Genomic DNA, 12301 nt, shown 5'->3' with positions numbered 1-12301 from the left:
GTTCCGAATTGAGATTTCTGTAGAGAGCAGTGCATCTATTTTATTTTTAAAATCATGTTATCCTTACGAAAGTAAATAAATTTCATCCTAGCTTTCTCAATGGGCTATCTAATGCACTTTGATATATCAGAGAAACAAAAGATAAATAAATGGTCTAACTAGTTAAATGTTTGGAGACCTTTTCACTGCAAAATCAGATTTCCCTGTTTCATTCTCTGCTAGCTTTTTCTGAGTTTTTGCTTTAGTTGAGTAACCATATTTGAAAGCCTCAGGTTTCTGAAATGAAAGAGCAGCTACAAAGCAGGCTCTGTAGGGAACTTCAGAAAAGGCTTTCTTAAACTGCAGCATGAAGAAAACATGCATTCTAATAAGGCAGCATTCACATGTGGACGAAGACACACCTGGTTTTTCGGAAGTGTCTGCGCTGTGATTGACATGCAGTGTGGCTTCGATGGCCGGTATTAATCGTGTAATATTTTCCAGGTAATTCATTTGCAACGCTTGTTCTAGGAACCTTGAACAGAACAGAAGAGAAGAGAAAATCAGACCAGGCATTTCAATAAATTGAGAAGGATTCTGGCCGGTTTTGTCCAGTGGGTAGAGTGTCAGCCCTCAAAGAAAGGGTTGTGGTTTGGATTCTCTATCAAGGGCACGTTACCGCAGTTGCAGGTTTGATCTCTAGTCCCAGGGGGGCATGTGTGGGAGGCAACTAATGGATGTGCCTCTCACATCAATGTTTCTCTCTCTCTCCTCCCTCCCTTCCATTCTAAAAAATCAATGGGGAAAAATATCCTCAAGTGAGGATTAATCCTAATATATAAAAAGCCAGAGGCCCATCATGACCAAAACAACTGGACAGACAACAGAACAGCAGGCTGTCTAGAGCAGCCAGGCTGACAGGGGGAAGGGAGTTGGGGGTGATCAGGCTGGCGGGGGGTGGGGGTGGGGCAGTCGGGGCCATCAGGCAGGCAAGCAGATGAGCAGTTAGGAGCCAGCGGTCCTGGATTGTGAGAGTGATGTCTGACAGCAGGTGATGGGGCCTAAATCGGCAGTGAGACACCCCCAAGGGGTCCAGATTGGAGAGGGTGCAGGCTGGGCTAAGGAAAACCCCCCACCCCATGCAAGAATTTTGTGTACTGGGCCTCTAGTAATAATAATAATAATTTGAGAAGGGATTTCACCAAGGAGGAAGACAATGGAAAAACTTACTGATCCATATTTAAATTAATTTTGATTGAATCCCCAGTAAGCAGGTCCTTCAGATTTTTGGATAGGATGTTGTCCTGGTACAGTAAACTGGTGGCTATTTCGGTGCCCAGCTCCGCTGCTTCGAGGAGCTGCACATGGAACGCACTCTCTTCACACAGGCCCCTGAAGCTCATGCCGGAGAGCTGGCACATTTTCTCCACTGAACTGAAAGTTTCAGGCTCACAAAGAAGTTCGGTCAAGTTTCGAAGCTGAGACACCTTTCCAGAAAGGGGAAAGAGTGATAAATAGGTCAGTCACATTATCCTAAACCCTTGGTCATTGATAACAAGCAACTGAAAGTGACTTACTTAAAAAAAAATAAAAAATAAAAAAGTTACATGTGGCTAGTTATTTGGCACTTAGCACAGTTTTTCCACAAAGCACTATTTTCTCTCATGTAATTTTATTGTTCTCTTAAGAATTTTGTAAAACTTTTGAACCTATCAGACTTATGTTTCCCAACTGCATTAATACTAGTATCTTGTAGAGTCACAGTTTAAAAAGATGTCACTTAGCTTTGTCCATTTAAACCTCAAATACTTAAACTCATTTTACATTTCAGTTTGTATGTTAAATCACAAGTAAGGGAAGATAGCAAAGCAAGCTTGGTTTGGAACTTTAAAGTCTTTCTTCCTCACACCCATTAAGATGGCTACTATTTCTTTTTAATCCCCCAAAACAAAACAAAAACAAAAACAAAACAGAAAATAACAAGTGTTGACAAAGATATGGAGACATTAGAATACGTGTGCACTGCTTGTGGGAAGGTAAAATAATGCAGTCAGTATGGAAAACAATATGGTGGTTCCTCAAAAAATTAAAAAACAGAAGTATCACATAATCTACTTCTATGTATATACCCCAAAGTATTGAAAGTTGGATTTCGGACAGCTAGTTGTTCAGGGCAGCATTAGTCACAACAGCCAAGAGCTGGAAGTAGCCCAAATGTCCACTGCCAGGTGAATGGATGAAACATATGTGATCTATACATGCAACTGAATATTATCCAGTCTTAACAAGGAAAGAAATTCTGAAACATGCTACAACATGAATAAGCCTTGAGGACATTATACCAAGTGGAGTAAGCCAGCCAAAGAAAGATAATTACAGATGATTCTACTTATATAAGTTACCTAGAGTAGTAAAATTCATAGCAGCAGGAAGTAGAACTGTGGGTTTCCAGGGACTGGCGGTGGGGGGGGGGGGGGGGGTAGGGGGGACGGGGTAGGGGGAAGATGTGGGGTTGTTTAGTGGGTACAGTTTCAGTTTTGCAAGATGGAAAGGATTCTGGAGATAATTGCACAACGGTGTGGAAGCATTTAACAAGACTGAACTGTACCGTTAAAATTGGTTAAAGTGGTAAATTTTATGTTATGTGTATTTTAACACTATAAAAAAAACAAAACAATAATGGATAAGAAAAGGCCTTTTTAACTGCAGCCTGAGAATCACATGCATTTTAATAAGACTGCATTTAAAATATGGGCTGAAATACACCTTGGTCATGAGAAGTGTATGCATTGACATCAACAGTATCTTTTACCCTTTATCTATTGAGGAAAACTAGGTCCATTTATTCTATGGGACAAAAGTGTTTTTAAAGAGGATAAAACCCCACACACAAAAGAAAAGGAGAAAAGTGGAAATCAACTAATTTCCTGTCTTGTCACCTATATTCAATAAAGTTCACTACACACAGCTCATTTTTTGAGGATACATCCCCAAATCATACTTCCTGGAGGAGAAAATTATGCCTCCAGGCAAGCCAGTTCTATTGTGCTTGCCAAGCTACCCTAGAGCTATTCCTTTTAGAAAGTCAAATATGCGTCATTCACTGCAGCTCAGTGGCTTTTTGTTTTATTTTGTTTTTGTTAATCTTTACCTGAGGTTATTTTTCCATTGATTTTCAGAGGGAATGGAAGGAAAGGGGAAGAGACAGAGAGAGAGAGTGAAGAACATCAATGTGAGAGAGACACATCACTTGGTTGCCTGCTGCATGCACCAGGACTGAGCCTGAAACCAAGGTACCTGCCCTTGACCAGAATTGAACCCAGGACATTTCAGTTTTCCAGGCCAATGCTCTATCCACTGAGCCAAACCAGGTAGGGTTGCAGCTCAGTTTTTAATAAGAAGTTGCATTTTGACAGAAATGAATTGTTTTATAATACAGACAAATGTTTGGAACATTTCTTCCCATGTATCAAATGGAATAAGCACAAGGATGTGTCTTTGATGAGAGGTTTATATTAACAACATGCAGGCAGCTGCAATTAAACACCAATCATCTTAGCAAATACTATTGGCCTGTTTTCAACTGTATTTAATATCCTAATTGACTTCTGGGTTTGAACTATCTGAAATGGTCAAATATGTATTAAAATTCTACTTACTAGTCTTATTACCATGAGAAATTTTCCATTTTGTAATAGATCCAATAATTACCAGCTGTAACTACATGTTCGCCACTCTGTTCCTCCCTTTGATTTTCCAGATAATAGATATGCTTGAACTTTTAATGAATAGAACTTTTAATGAATCCTTCCTGCCACATCCTCCACCTACCTTTATTTTAATGATTTAATAAATAAAAGAATAAATACTGGTAGCTCAATATGTTTATTTTAATTGAGCATTGGAGGGTATAGTCTATTTAAATGACTTATTCTCCTTCCTAGAGACCAAAATATATTTTTTAAATGGCAACTTTAGCATACATGTATGAGAACCCAATAAAAGTCCACATAGTGCAATTTTGACTTGACAAGCTAAAAGTAATAGAAGTGAAATGGAAATCTAGCCATGCTATTGAAGTGGCTTTGGTCCTCTGAAATAAAGATTTAACCTGCCGAAAATGGTTTGGCTAGGTGGATAGAGTGTTGGCCTGTGGACTGAAGGGTCCCAAGTTCGATTCCGGTCAAAGGCATGTACCTTGGTTTCGGGCACATCCTTAGTGGGGGGTATGCAAGAGGCAGCTGATCGATGATTCTCTCTCATCAATGTTTCTAACTCTCTATCTCTCTTGCTTCCTCTCTATAAAAAAATCAATAAAGTATATATATAAAAAGAAAAGATTTAACTCAAGGTTAATACCGTAGAATGCACAGTGAGGCACATCTACTAAGAAGTAGCATGCTGGTGACTTAGTATTTGTCGTTATTTACAACCATCTTCTAAAATTTGTTCATGCACACATTAAAAATTTGAAGATACATGGGTCATTAATAATCAACATCAAGTCAGAGAATTAAAATTCTTTCTTCAAAAGTATGTGACAAGTCCAGATTGCAGGTCTGTCAAAAGCCTCAGGTAAGGCCCCCTCTCCTTTATCACCACCCTGCCTCATAAGGGCTCAGGCCTACACTTGAACAATGACCCATAACTAACTCTTTGTCCCTCTGCAACTAGATTCCCCAGTGCCTATGGGACCCAAATGCATCTGAATCAGGATTGTAAGTGACATGATGGTGTTCAGCTCAAAATATTGTAAGCATAAAATGATAAACCAGCAATACTCCTGGCCTATTTGCAGGGGGAAGGGGACTACTTGAAGATGTAAAAGTGTTACAGTAAAAATATTATGTTATCTATATTTCTTCCCACTATGGAGAATATCTACATCATTTATTTATCCTTTCCACCAAAGAGAATGGAAAGAAAAAGTCATAAAACAAACAACTAAGGGATGAGAAAACATAAAGTTCTAGAGTAGAGTAGGGCTAGAACCAAGGGATGGGAAAGAAGGAAAAGCCACCAACCAATGGCAGGCAAATCAGGGAAGTGAAGGCACCTCTTATTGTAAAGTTCTAGGAGTTTGTCTTCATTCTTTCAATGGTACGCACTGAATATTTTTCCATGAGTCAGACACTGCATCAGGTACAGAGGATATGACACTAAATGGACAGACTTAGCAACATTCCTCACAGAGCTAATAGTCTTGGAATGAATGGTTTTGTCAATGGCAAACACCACCATGCTTTATAAATTTTCTACCCAAGGGATAAAATTGTAGTTTATTTCTATGCTTCTAGAATTTTTTCTTAATAAAACCCTCTAGTAGAACAGTACATTAAAAATGTGGATGCTGCTTTTAATTATTCTTAGCTCTATTCCCATTCTGTTACTCTAAAAGATTGGAATGCTTGGTTTCCGTTTTCCCAGTGTATATTATATATTGTATATTGTATATTGGTTACGTTCACAAGTTGAGAACTACAGTGAGTAACTGCCCAGCTAACACAATTGCATTGCCAGGGCTCTGTTTTAGCACCCTCATTTATTCATAACAGTCAAAAGCTCCTACTATGTGCTAGGAGCTTTAGAGATGCAGTGGTAAAATTTAATCAGAGTTTACACTCTATTGAGAGAAACAGATTCTACCTACACAGCAAATTATAGTGCAAAGTAGTAAGTTCCAAAACCCAGAAATGTCACTATCATCAGAAATTCTTCTTTATGCCTCACGCCTCACTGGCTGCCATTTCCTGTCAACGCAAACTCCAACAACACGCCTGAAACTGTCTCTTCCTTCCCATTCTCTGCCACTGACATAGTGCCTGGTATCAATTTTTGTTTAGGTTACTTCAAAAATCACCTGTTTTGCTTTCCTTCGATCTATCCCCCACAATTCTCCCAGAGAGATCTCTTTCTAAAATGCAAATATCACCTTCTTCAAATTCACAACTTCCAGCCTCAGATCCAAACCCTCTGACTAAGCACAAAGAGGCCTTTGTCACCTGGGCCCAGCTTCTCCCACAGGCACCTTCTGCTCAAGCTGGACACCATGACTCCAGGAAACCCGTGTCTCTTACAGATGTAGGTCTCTATGTGTGGAATGTAGGATTGTAGCTTCATTGTACACAGTCCTACAAGATGTAGAGTAAACATGATCTCCTCCAAGAAATTGTCTCTCCACCTCCCTCTTCTGAAATCTGACTCAGCTATCCCACCTCCACACACAGAATCCTGTCCTTCTGCATTCTGCAGTGCTCACCTCACTGAGTTATAGTCATCGGGCTGTTTTTCATTCTCCAATTGATTATAAAAATTGGACAAATGGAGATGATGTATTTTAAAGAACTAGATTAGTATTATGTGAATGTAGATGATAGATGGAACGGAAGAATGGATAAATATGATATGCACACAAAGTCATTATCCTGGCTGAGGAATAGGGAGAAAGGTGATACTCTAATATTACTGAAATGACATTTAAACTTGTCCTTGAAGAAGAGTAGAAATTTTCCAGATGAATGCACAACTTCCTTCTCATTTGAACAAACAAATCAAGACAGTGCTAAATTAAGTGCATTAGAAATGTTGATTTGTGGAAGACGAGGACGTCAATGTAGGTAATCTAACCAGCATATATATTTGCAATATTCATGGACATATGATTTGGATGTCTGCTTAATTACACCATGTTGACTCTACAGCAAGGCATCTTGCTTGCCCTGAATAAACCAGTTCTAATTTTACTTTATCCCTGGCTACATAAATCACATTAAACTGCTGTTCTTACGAGGAAATCTGCTTTCAGAATTTAATAGAGTTATTTTAAGAAATGAAGTGAATTTCATCTAACCTGCATACTATATGCATGAGCTAAGCAAAAAATAATTGACCAATAAACATGAACCAATTCAGGCAAACGTCTGAGTTTTTGTTGTGGCTTTCTCCTCTTTCTTCAATGTCATACATTCTAACATGTTGTTAGTTTCTTCTTATGATGATAACAATAAAAAATAAGGTGAGTAAACTCCTGAGTTTTTTTGTACAATGTGAAGTCTAAAACATCAGCTTTTGAAATAAATTTTATAGTTTTAAAAACTAAAGGACAACTCAAATTAGAAATAATATTATGAATGCTTTTTTAAATCATGAAGCTTTATGAGATAACCATATTATTAGTCATTCTTTTATGTGCATGTTTACTGTAACTCGGCTCTTACGGGTCATTTCATGCAAAGACATGCATTGATTAAAAACAAAATATTGTTATAAACATCAGCACAAAATATTGTTATATAACACCAGCACACTCTGTCACAGTTTTCCAGCATGAATCTAGAGTCCAAATAGGACTCATATTTATGAAGATACAGATTTAAAACTTAAACTAAAGCCATCTTGATAAAGGACAACAAAAAAGGTTAAGGTTTTTTTCTTTTTTTTTTCTTTTAGGGCTTACTTTTGATTTTAGGACTTCAGGAAGTGAAGGGAAGTAATCCTCATAGGAACCATTTTGAAGAAAATATTTTTTAAATCGAATTGTGGACTGCAGGAGTCTTAGATTTTCTGCAAAGGAGGGAAGAAGAGTTACTTGGTGTGAATTGCAAAGTCATTTAGGAAACGAATTTGAAAGATACCTGTATCCTAATTTATTGCTTTTCTAAAATAATAGTCGAGTTCAATCTAAACAGAAGATGAGTGAAAATGTAACCTTTTTTTGAACAATGGAGACTACAGAGTTCACTATTTTAGAAATATTCAGGTATTCTGCCTAGAGACAGAAATATTTCTAGCCAAGTTGCTAAGCAGTTTTGGCTCTCTGTGAACTGTTTTTGTTTATGACTTTTAGATGTACTATTAAGTTGAAATGTTTGGGGAGAATAGGTTGTATAATCAGTGTGATACAAACATGCCCCAGCAACCTCAATTAATTCATGCCTGCTAAACGGAGACCGTGTATAATTATTTGTTATGCTATTTGCTTGCCATTAAGTCTCAAAAATGTGTTTGGTGTAGGAAAAGGGAAAACCTATCTCCAATAAATTTTGAGAACATAAATTTTTTTTTCTTTAAAGGAAAAGAAAGGAAACCACATTTGATTAAATGCAATTTTTATGGTTGCACATGTAGGCAGAAAACTGAAAATAAAGTAGGTAAAGGTAGGAAGTAAAAAATATTCTACCACAAAAATTCCTTTGTTTATGTAATTTATATCTGCTTTAGGAAGTCGCTATGATCATTCTTCTTCTTCTTTTTATAATTGAGATTATCAAAGGCACAAAAAAATGTTATGACGGGTTAGGTGAACCCTTAAAAACTCTGGGCCTTTGGAAAGTTTGTACTAGGAGCAAGAGGACAACATAATAATCTGATTACTTATTCCCTTCATATATCAAACCGTCAAAGTAAAACTGATGCATATGGAGACAAGATGTGTAAATTCTTTCCTTTTTAAGCAAACATCTTGAAAGACTACTTCAGAACAGAATCAGGAACCATGAGCAGCACCTTGACTGTGAAGAGAAGTATTACCTTGTGATCCCCTGGCCAAGTTGTCAGTGACATTTCTCACACATGCCAAGTAAGGAAGGTAAGGACTATCTGCTGATATATTTAAGAGGGCATCTTCAAAATTCTCTAGCAGCAGGAGCCTATGGAATTGGAAGAGAATATGTAAATTAGGTCATATAGAAACAAAGCAAAGCCATTTTGTTGAGGTCATTGGAGGGCCTGGTGTTGGCATGTGAAGCAGCAGGACTATGGTTTCTCTGAGCACTTACTTTTTCCATGGCATAATCATCAAAGTATTTAATTATTTTAATATTCAATCATCAGTGATGTCAAGATAATTTTAGGCACAGTTATGGGACAGAAAAACTCACTGAGCTACGGGTGCCTGATAAAAATACATAACTCCTAGTTAAACTTGATTTCATATAAACAATAGTTTTGTTTTGTTTTGTTTTAAATAGTTTTCTTTGATTTCAGAGAGGAAGGGAGAGGGGGAGAGAGAGAGAGGAATCAATGATGAGAGAGAATTATTGATCAGCTGCCTCCTGCACACCCCCCAACAGGATTGAGCCTGCAGCCCGGGCATGTGACCTGAGCAGGAATTGAACCATGACCACTTGGTTCACAGGTCGACGCTCTACCACTGCCTGTCATGGGCTGGATATAATTTTTCAATAAAAGTATGTCCTGTGAGTCTTGTGTGGTTTTTTTTTTCTTTTCCCTCTAAACCTTACAACCTCACACCATGCCTCAGTTTCTTCTCTTGTCAATCAAGTTGCAATTTTTATGGTTGCATGTGTAGACAGAAAATTGAAAATAAAGTGTGTAAGGGGCTAGATAATCTACTAAATCCTTTACACCTATAAAAATTCTCTATAAAAATAATTTCTTTGTTATTAAAGAGAAAGAGAGGCATCCAATTAAACAGTATATGTTCCTTTTTAAAAAAATATCCAATTCAACATGACAATAGTGTAGTGATTGCTGGGGTGAGATGGAGAGAGAGGTGGAAGAAGATAAGAAAGGAAAAATGATGATGGACAGAGACTTGAAGTGGGGTGATGAACACACAATACAATGTACAGATGATGTGTTGTGAAATTGTGCACCTGAAACCTGTATAATTTTATTAACCAGTGTCACCCAAATAAACTCAACAAAAAATTAAAAAAGATAAGGAAAAATGTAAAGAAACAACCAATTTAATGTTCCCAAATTAACCACTTTATGGTTTCTTTTTGACTGGCATATGAAAACATAGCCTTATATTTTGGGAGTATATGTATGTCAGTGAATAAATGTGTGTGTTATGCATGCCCTTCACTTTAGCTAGGAGGCTGTTTCTCTATTTTATTTTATAACTTTCCATTAATGTCTACTGTTGAATTTTTATATGGTAGAGATAGAGTAAATGTCAATGACTGCTTTGGGGCAATCTATTTTGAATCAAACTGTACAATATACAAATTAACTACTTTTGTCAGATGTGTTTAACTTTGATTTTCAAATACAAAGGGAAGAGTCGTATCCTGGCATGGATAGGAAACATGTAAGGAAATGTAAACATTAGCACTAAAGAAGTTTCAGAGTGCTTTTAGATGTGGGTTAACAACACTGGGTCCTTGAGGAACTTCAAAAAAATCTATCTCAAGAAAAGTCTCTAACTTGGCAGACAGAGTACAGCTAATTGATCAGATGGCTGATCCTCATTTCAGTACAATCCAGAGCCTTCATATTAAAAACAACAGCAACCATTCCCAAAACCTGTTGCTTTCGCTTAGGCATTTTTTTTTTTTTTTGAACAGAGGCTCTCTCTTAGCTATTGCCTTTCTTTCTTTTGTGTTTGTCTTCTTTTCTGTCACAGTTATTATAGCATAGAGCCATTCCCATCCCAGTGCAGCACTCAATAGCAAAATATTGGCCTAACCTTCTAAATGGAGTGGCATGGAAGATTCTCATGATAAAATTTCAAGCTTAAAATAAAATAAAAAATGCTGTACTAGAAGTGACCTTGAAATATTACCTAAGCCATTCTCTTAGTTTCCTAAAGAATATTTGATTGATAAGATTTTTGAGATTGGATTTAATATACTCCCCAAATTAAGATTCCATATCTATGTGCCACTGTCCTGGCATAAACATCCAATTATTTTTTCAAACAATTTAATATATGGATCTTTTCTATATAATTCTATCTACTTCTCAATCATGCTTACAAGAAGACAAGCTAGCAGATGTGTGCATGAATGAGTGTGCACATACACACATACTAGTACACACACACACACACATCAATCCTATATAATAAAAGGGTAATATGCAAATTGACCCCAATGGCAGAACAACTGCTGGACTAGTCCCTATGAGGTGCACTGATCACAGCTTGGTCTCTTTCCCCCAGCCCACAGATTTGAGTCGCCTGATGGGGAACAGGGAACCAGGGCTGAGAGGTGGGAGGGGGCAGGGCTGGCTGCTGGCAACAGGGAAGATGGCCCTGATGGCAGGCCAGGCCTAGGAACCATACCCCCACACACATTTCCTGTGCCAGGCATCTAGTAACAATAATAAAAACAATAATTTTAGCACAAAAATAATGAGGAGAAGGAAGAGCTAAGAAAAAATGTTCTTGAGCAGCTTTCTTTAGAAAATTCTGGACCAAGAGTTTTTAATTTTATGCCAAATAATGCCACGCTGGGATTATTTTAAAATGGGAATGGAAAGGAAGTCCAAATAAAAAAAATAAAAAATAAAAAAATCCCTTTATTTTATCAATCTCACCAAGAACTATCTTAAAAGTATTGAATTCTTCCTAATAAACTGTCAGACAGCTGTCAGCAGCTAACTATGTTTACTGTAGAATGTGCAGGTCTTCAGTGCTAGCATTCCCAATGCTATGGATGCCTCGAGGCTCCGGTAAAGATACCTGGCCTTAGCAATAACCATTCAGTTGTCTCAATTCAAGGCTTTTAAAAAATTTTTTTCTGATGGCTATAAAAGACTATTTGGAGCGTGGCAGCCTAGCAAAGGGGAATGTCCCAGGCTGCTCGATTGCTCTGGGAGAAGCATTTGATTCCGCTCCTTTAGAGGTGAAGAGAGGTGGGGGCAGACACAAGAGATGGTGGGTTATGGGGGGCTTTTGCCTAGAATTACCCAGAATTGGAGAACTTTTTGTTCAATTATAGAAGTACTATAAACAACTAAGAGCATTTTATTTTAGAAAAGCATTAATGCTGACAAATAAGACTTACTATTTTTTTTTTAATTTGTACAAATTTCCATTAGCATAAAAATGTATCCTTTGGGACTAAAGTAAAAAAAAAAAATCAATAATATATTCATCAAGCCTAAACAACCTTAACATAGCAGGCCATCTAGTCTCTAAATGTGCCTGGAGGTAGAAATTTACTTCAATCAGCTTCACCAGGCAACTGCTTGCACTTCCTACAATACCTGTTACAGTCACTACAGGGCAACACTTACATTAATGGCCCTTAGAAGCCAAGGTTGCTGCTGTCCTGACCCCTGCCTGTATCCGGGACGGCATATTTGCATGCCCCAATCAGAGTCCAATATTAAATTCCTTACAAACAGGTTTGCTCCTGGAATACTCCTGAAGCACATACATTTTCGCATTACCGTGACTGGGCATAAGAAACACTTTTATTTTAAAAGCTGAAATAAATAGTAATGCAAAAACATTGGAAGGCTGTACATTTTTCACGATGAAAAACCTCAACGAGGGCTGGAAGTTGAACCTGCAGCTAGATTCCCTCAGAGATACAAGGCAACCCATCCAGAAAGGACACGTTGGATC

General features: G+C 37.6%; 1 protein-coding gene across 7 annotated transcripts in view; it reads right to left on the bottom strand.

The window, feature by feature from the left end:
* ABCA12 (ATP binding cassette subfamily A member 12) overlaps nucleotides 1–12301 on the bottom strand; it is a 172280-nt gene that overhangs the window by 75843 nt on the left and 84136 nt on the right. For all 7 annotated transcript variants that reach the window (XM_036421478.2, XM_036421477.2, XM_036421476.2 and 4 more), the window contains 4 exons: nucleotides 8509–8627; nucleotides 7436–7542; nucleotides 1210–1466; nucleotides 402–514 (listed from right to left, as the gene is read on the bottom strand). In XM_036421478.2, the coding sequence (XP_036277371.1) occupies nucleotides 402–514; nucleotides 1210–1466; nucleotides 7436–7542; nucleotides 8509–8627 (596 nt within the window). The remainder of the gene's footprint in view (nucleotides 1–401; nucleotides 515–1209; nucleotides 1467–7435; nucleotides 7543–8508; nucleotides 8628–12301) is intronic.

Source organism: Pipistrellus kuhlii, unplaced genomic scaffold, assembly GCF_014108245.1.
Source record: "Pipistrellus kuhlii isolate mPipKuh1 unplaced genomic scaffold, mPipKuh1.p scaffold_m20_p_7, whole genome shotgun sequence".
NCBI lineage: Eukaryota > Metazoa > Chordata > Mammalia > Chiroptera > Vespertilionidae > Pipistrellus > Pipistrellus kuhlii.
This window is presented reverse-complemented; position numbering and strand designations above follow the sequence as displayed.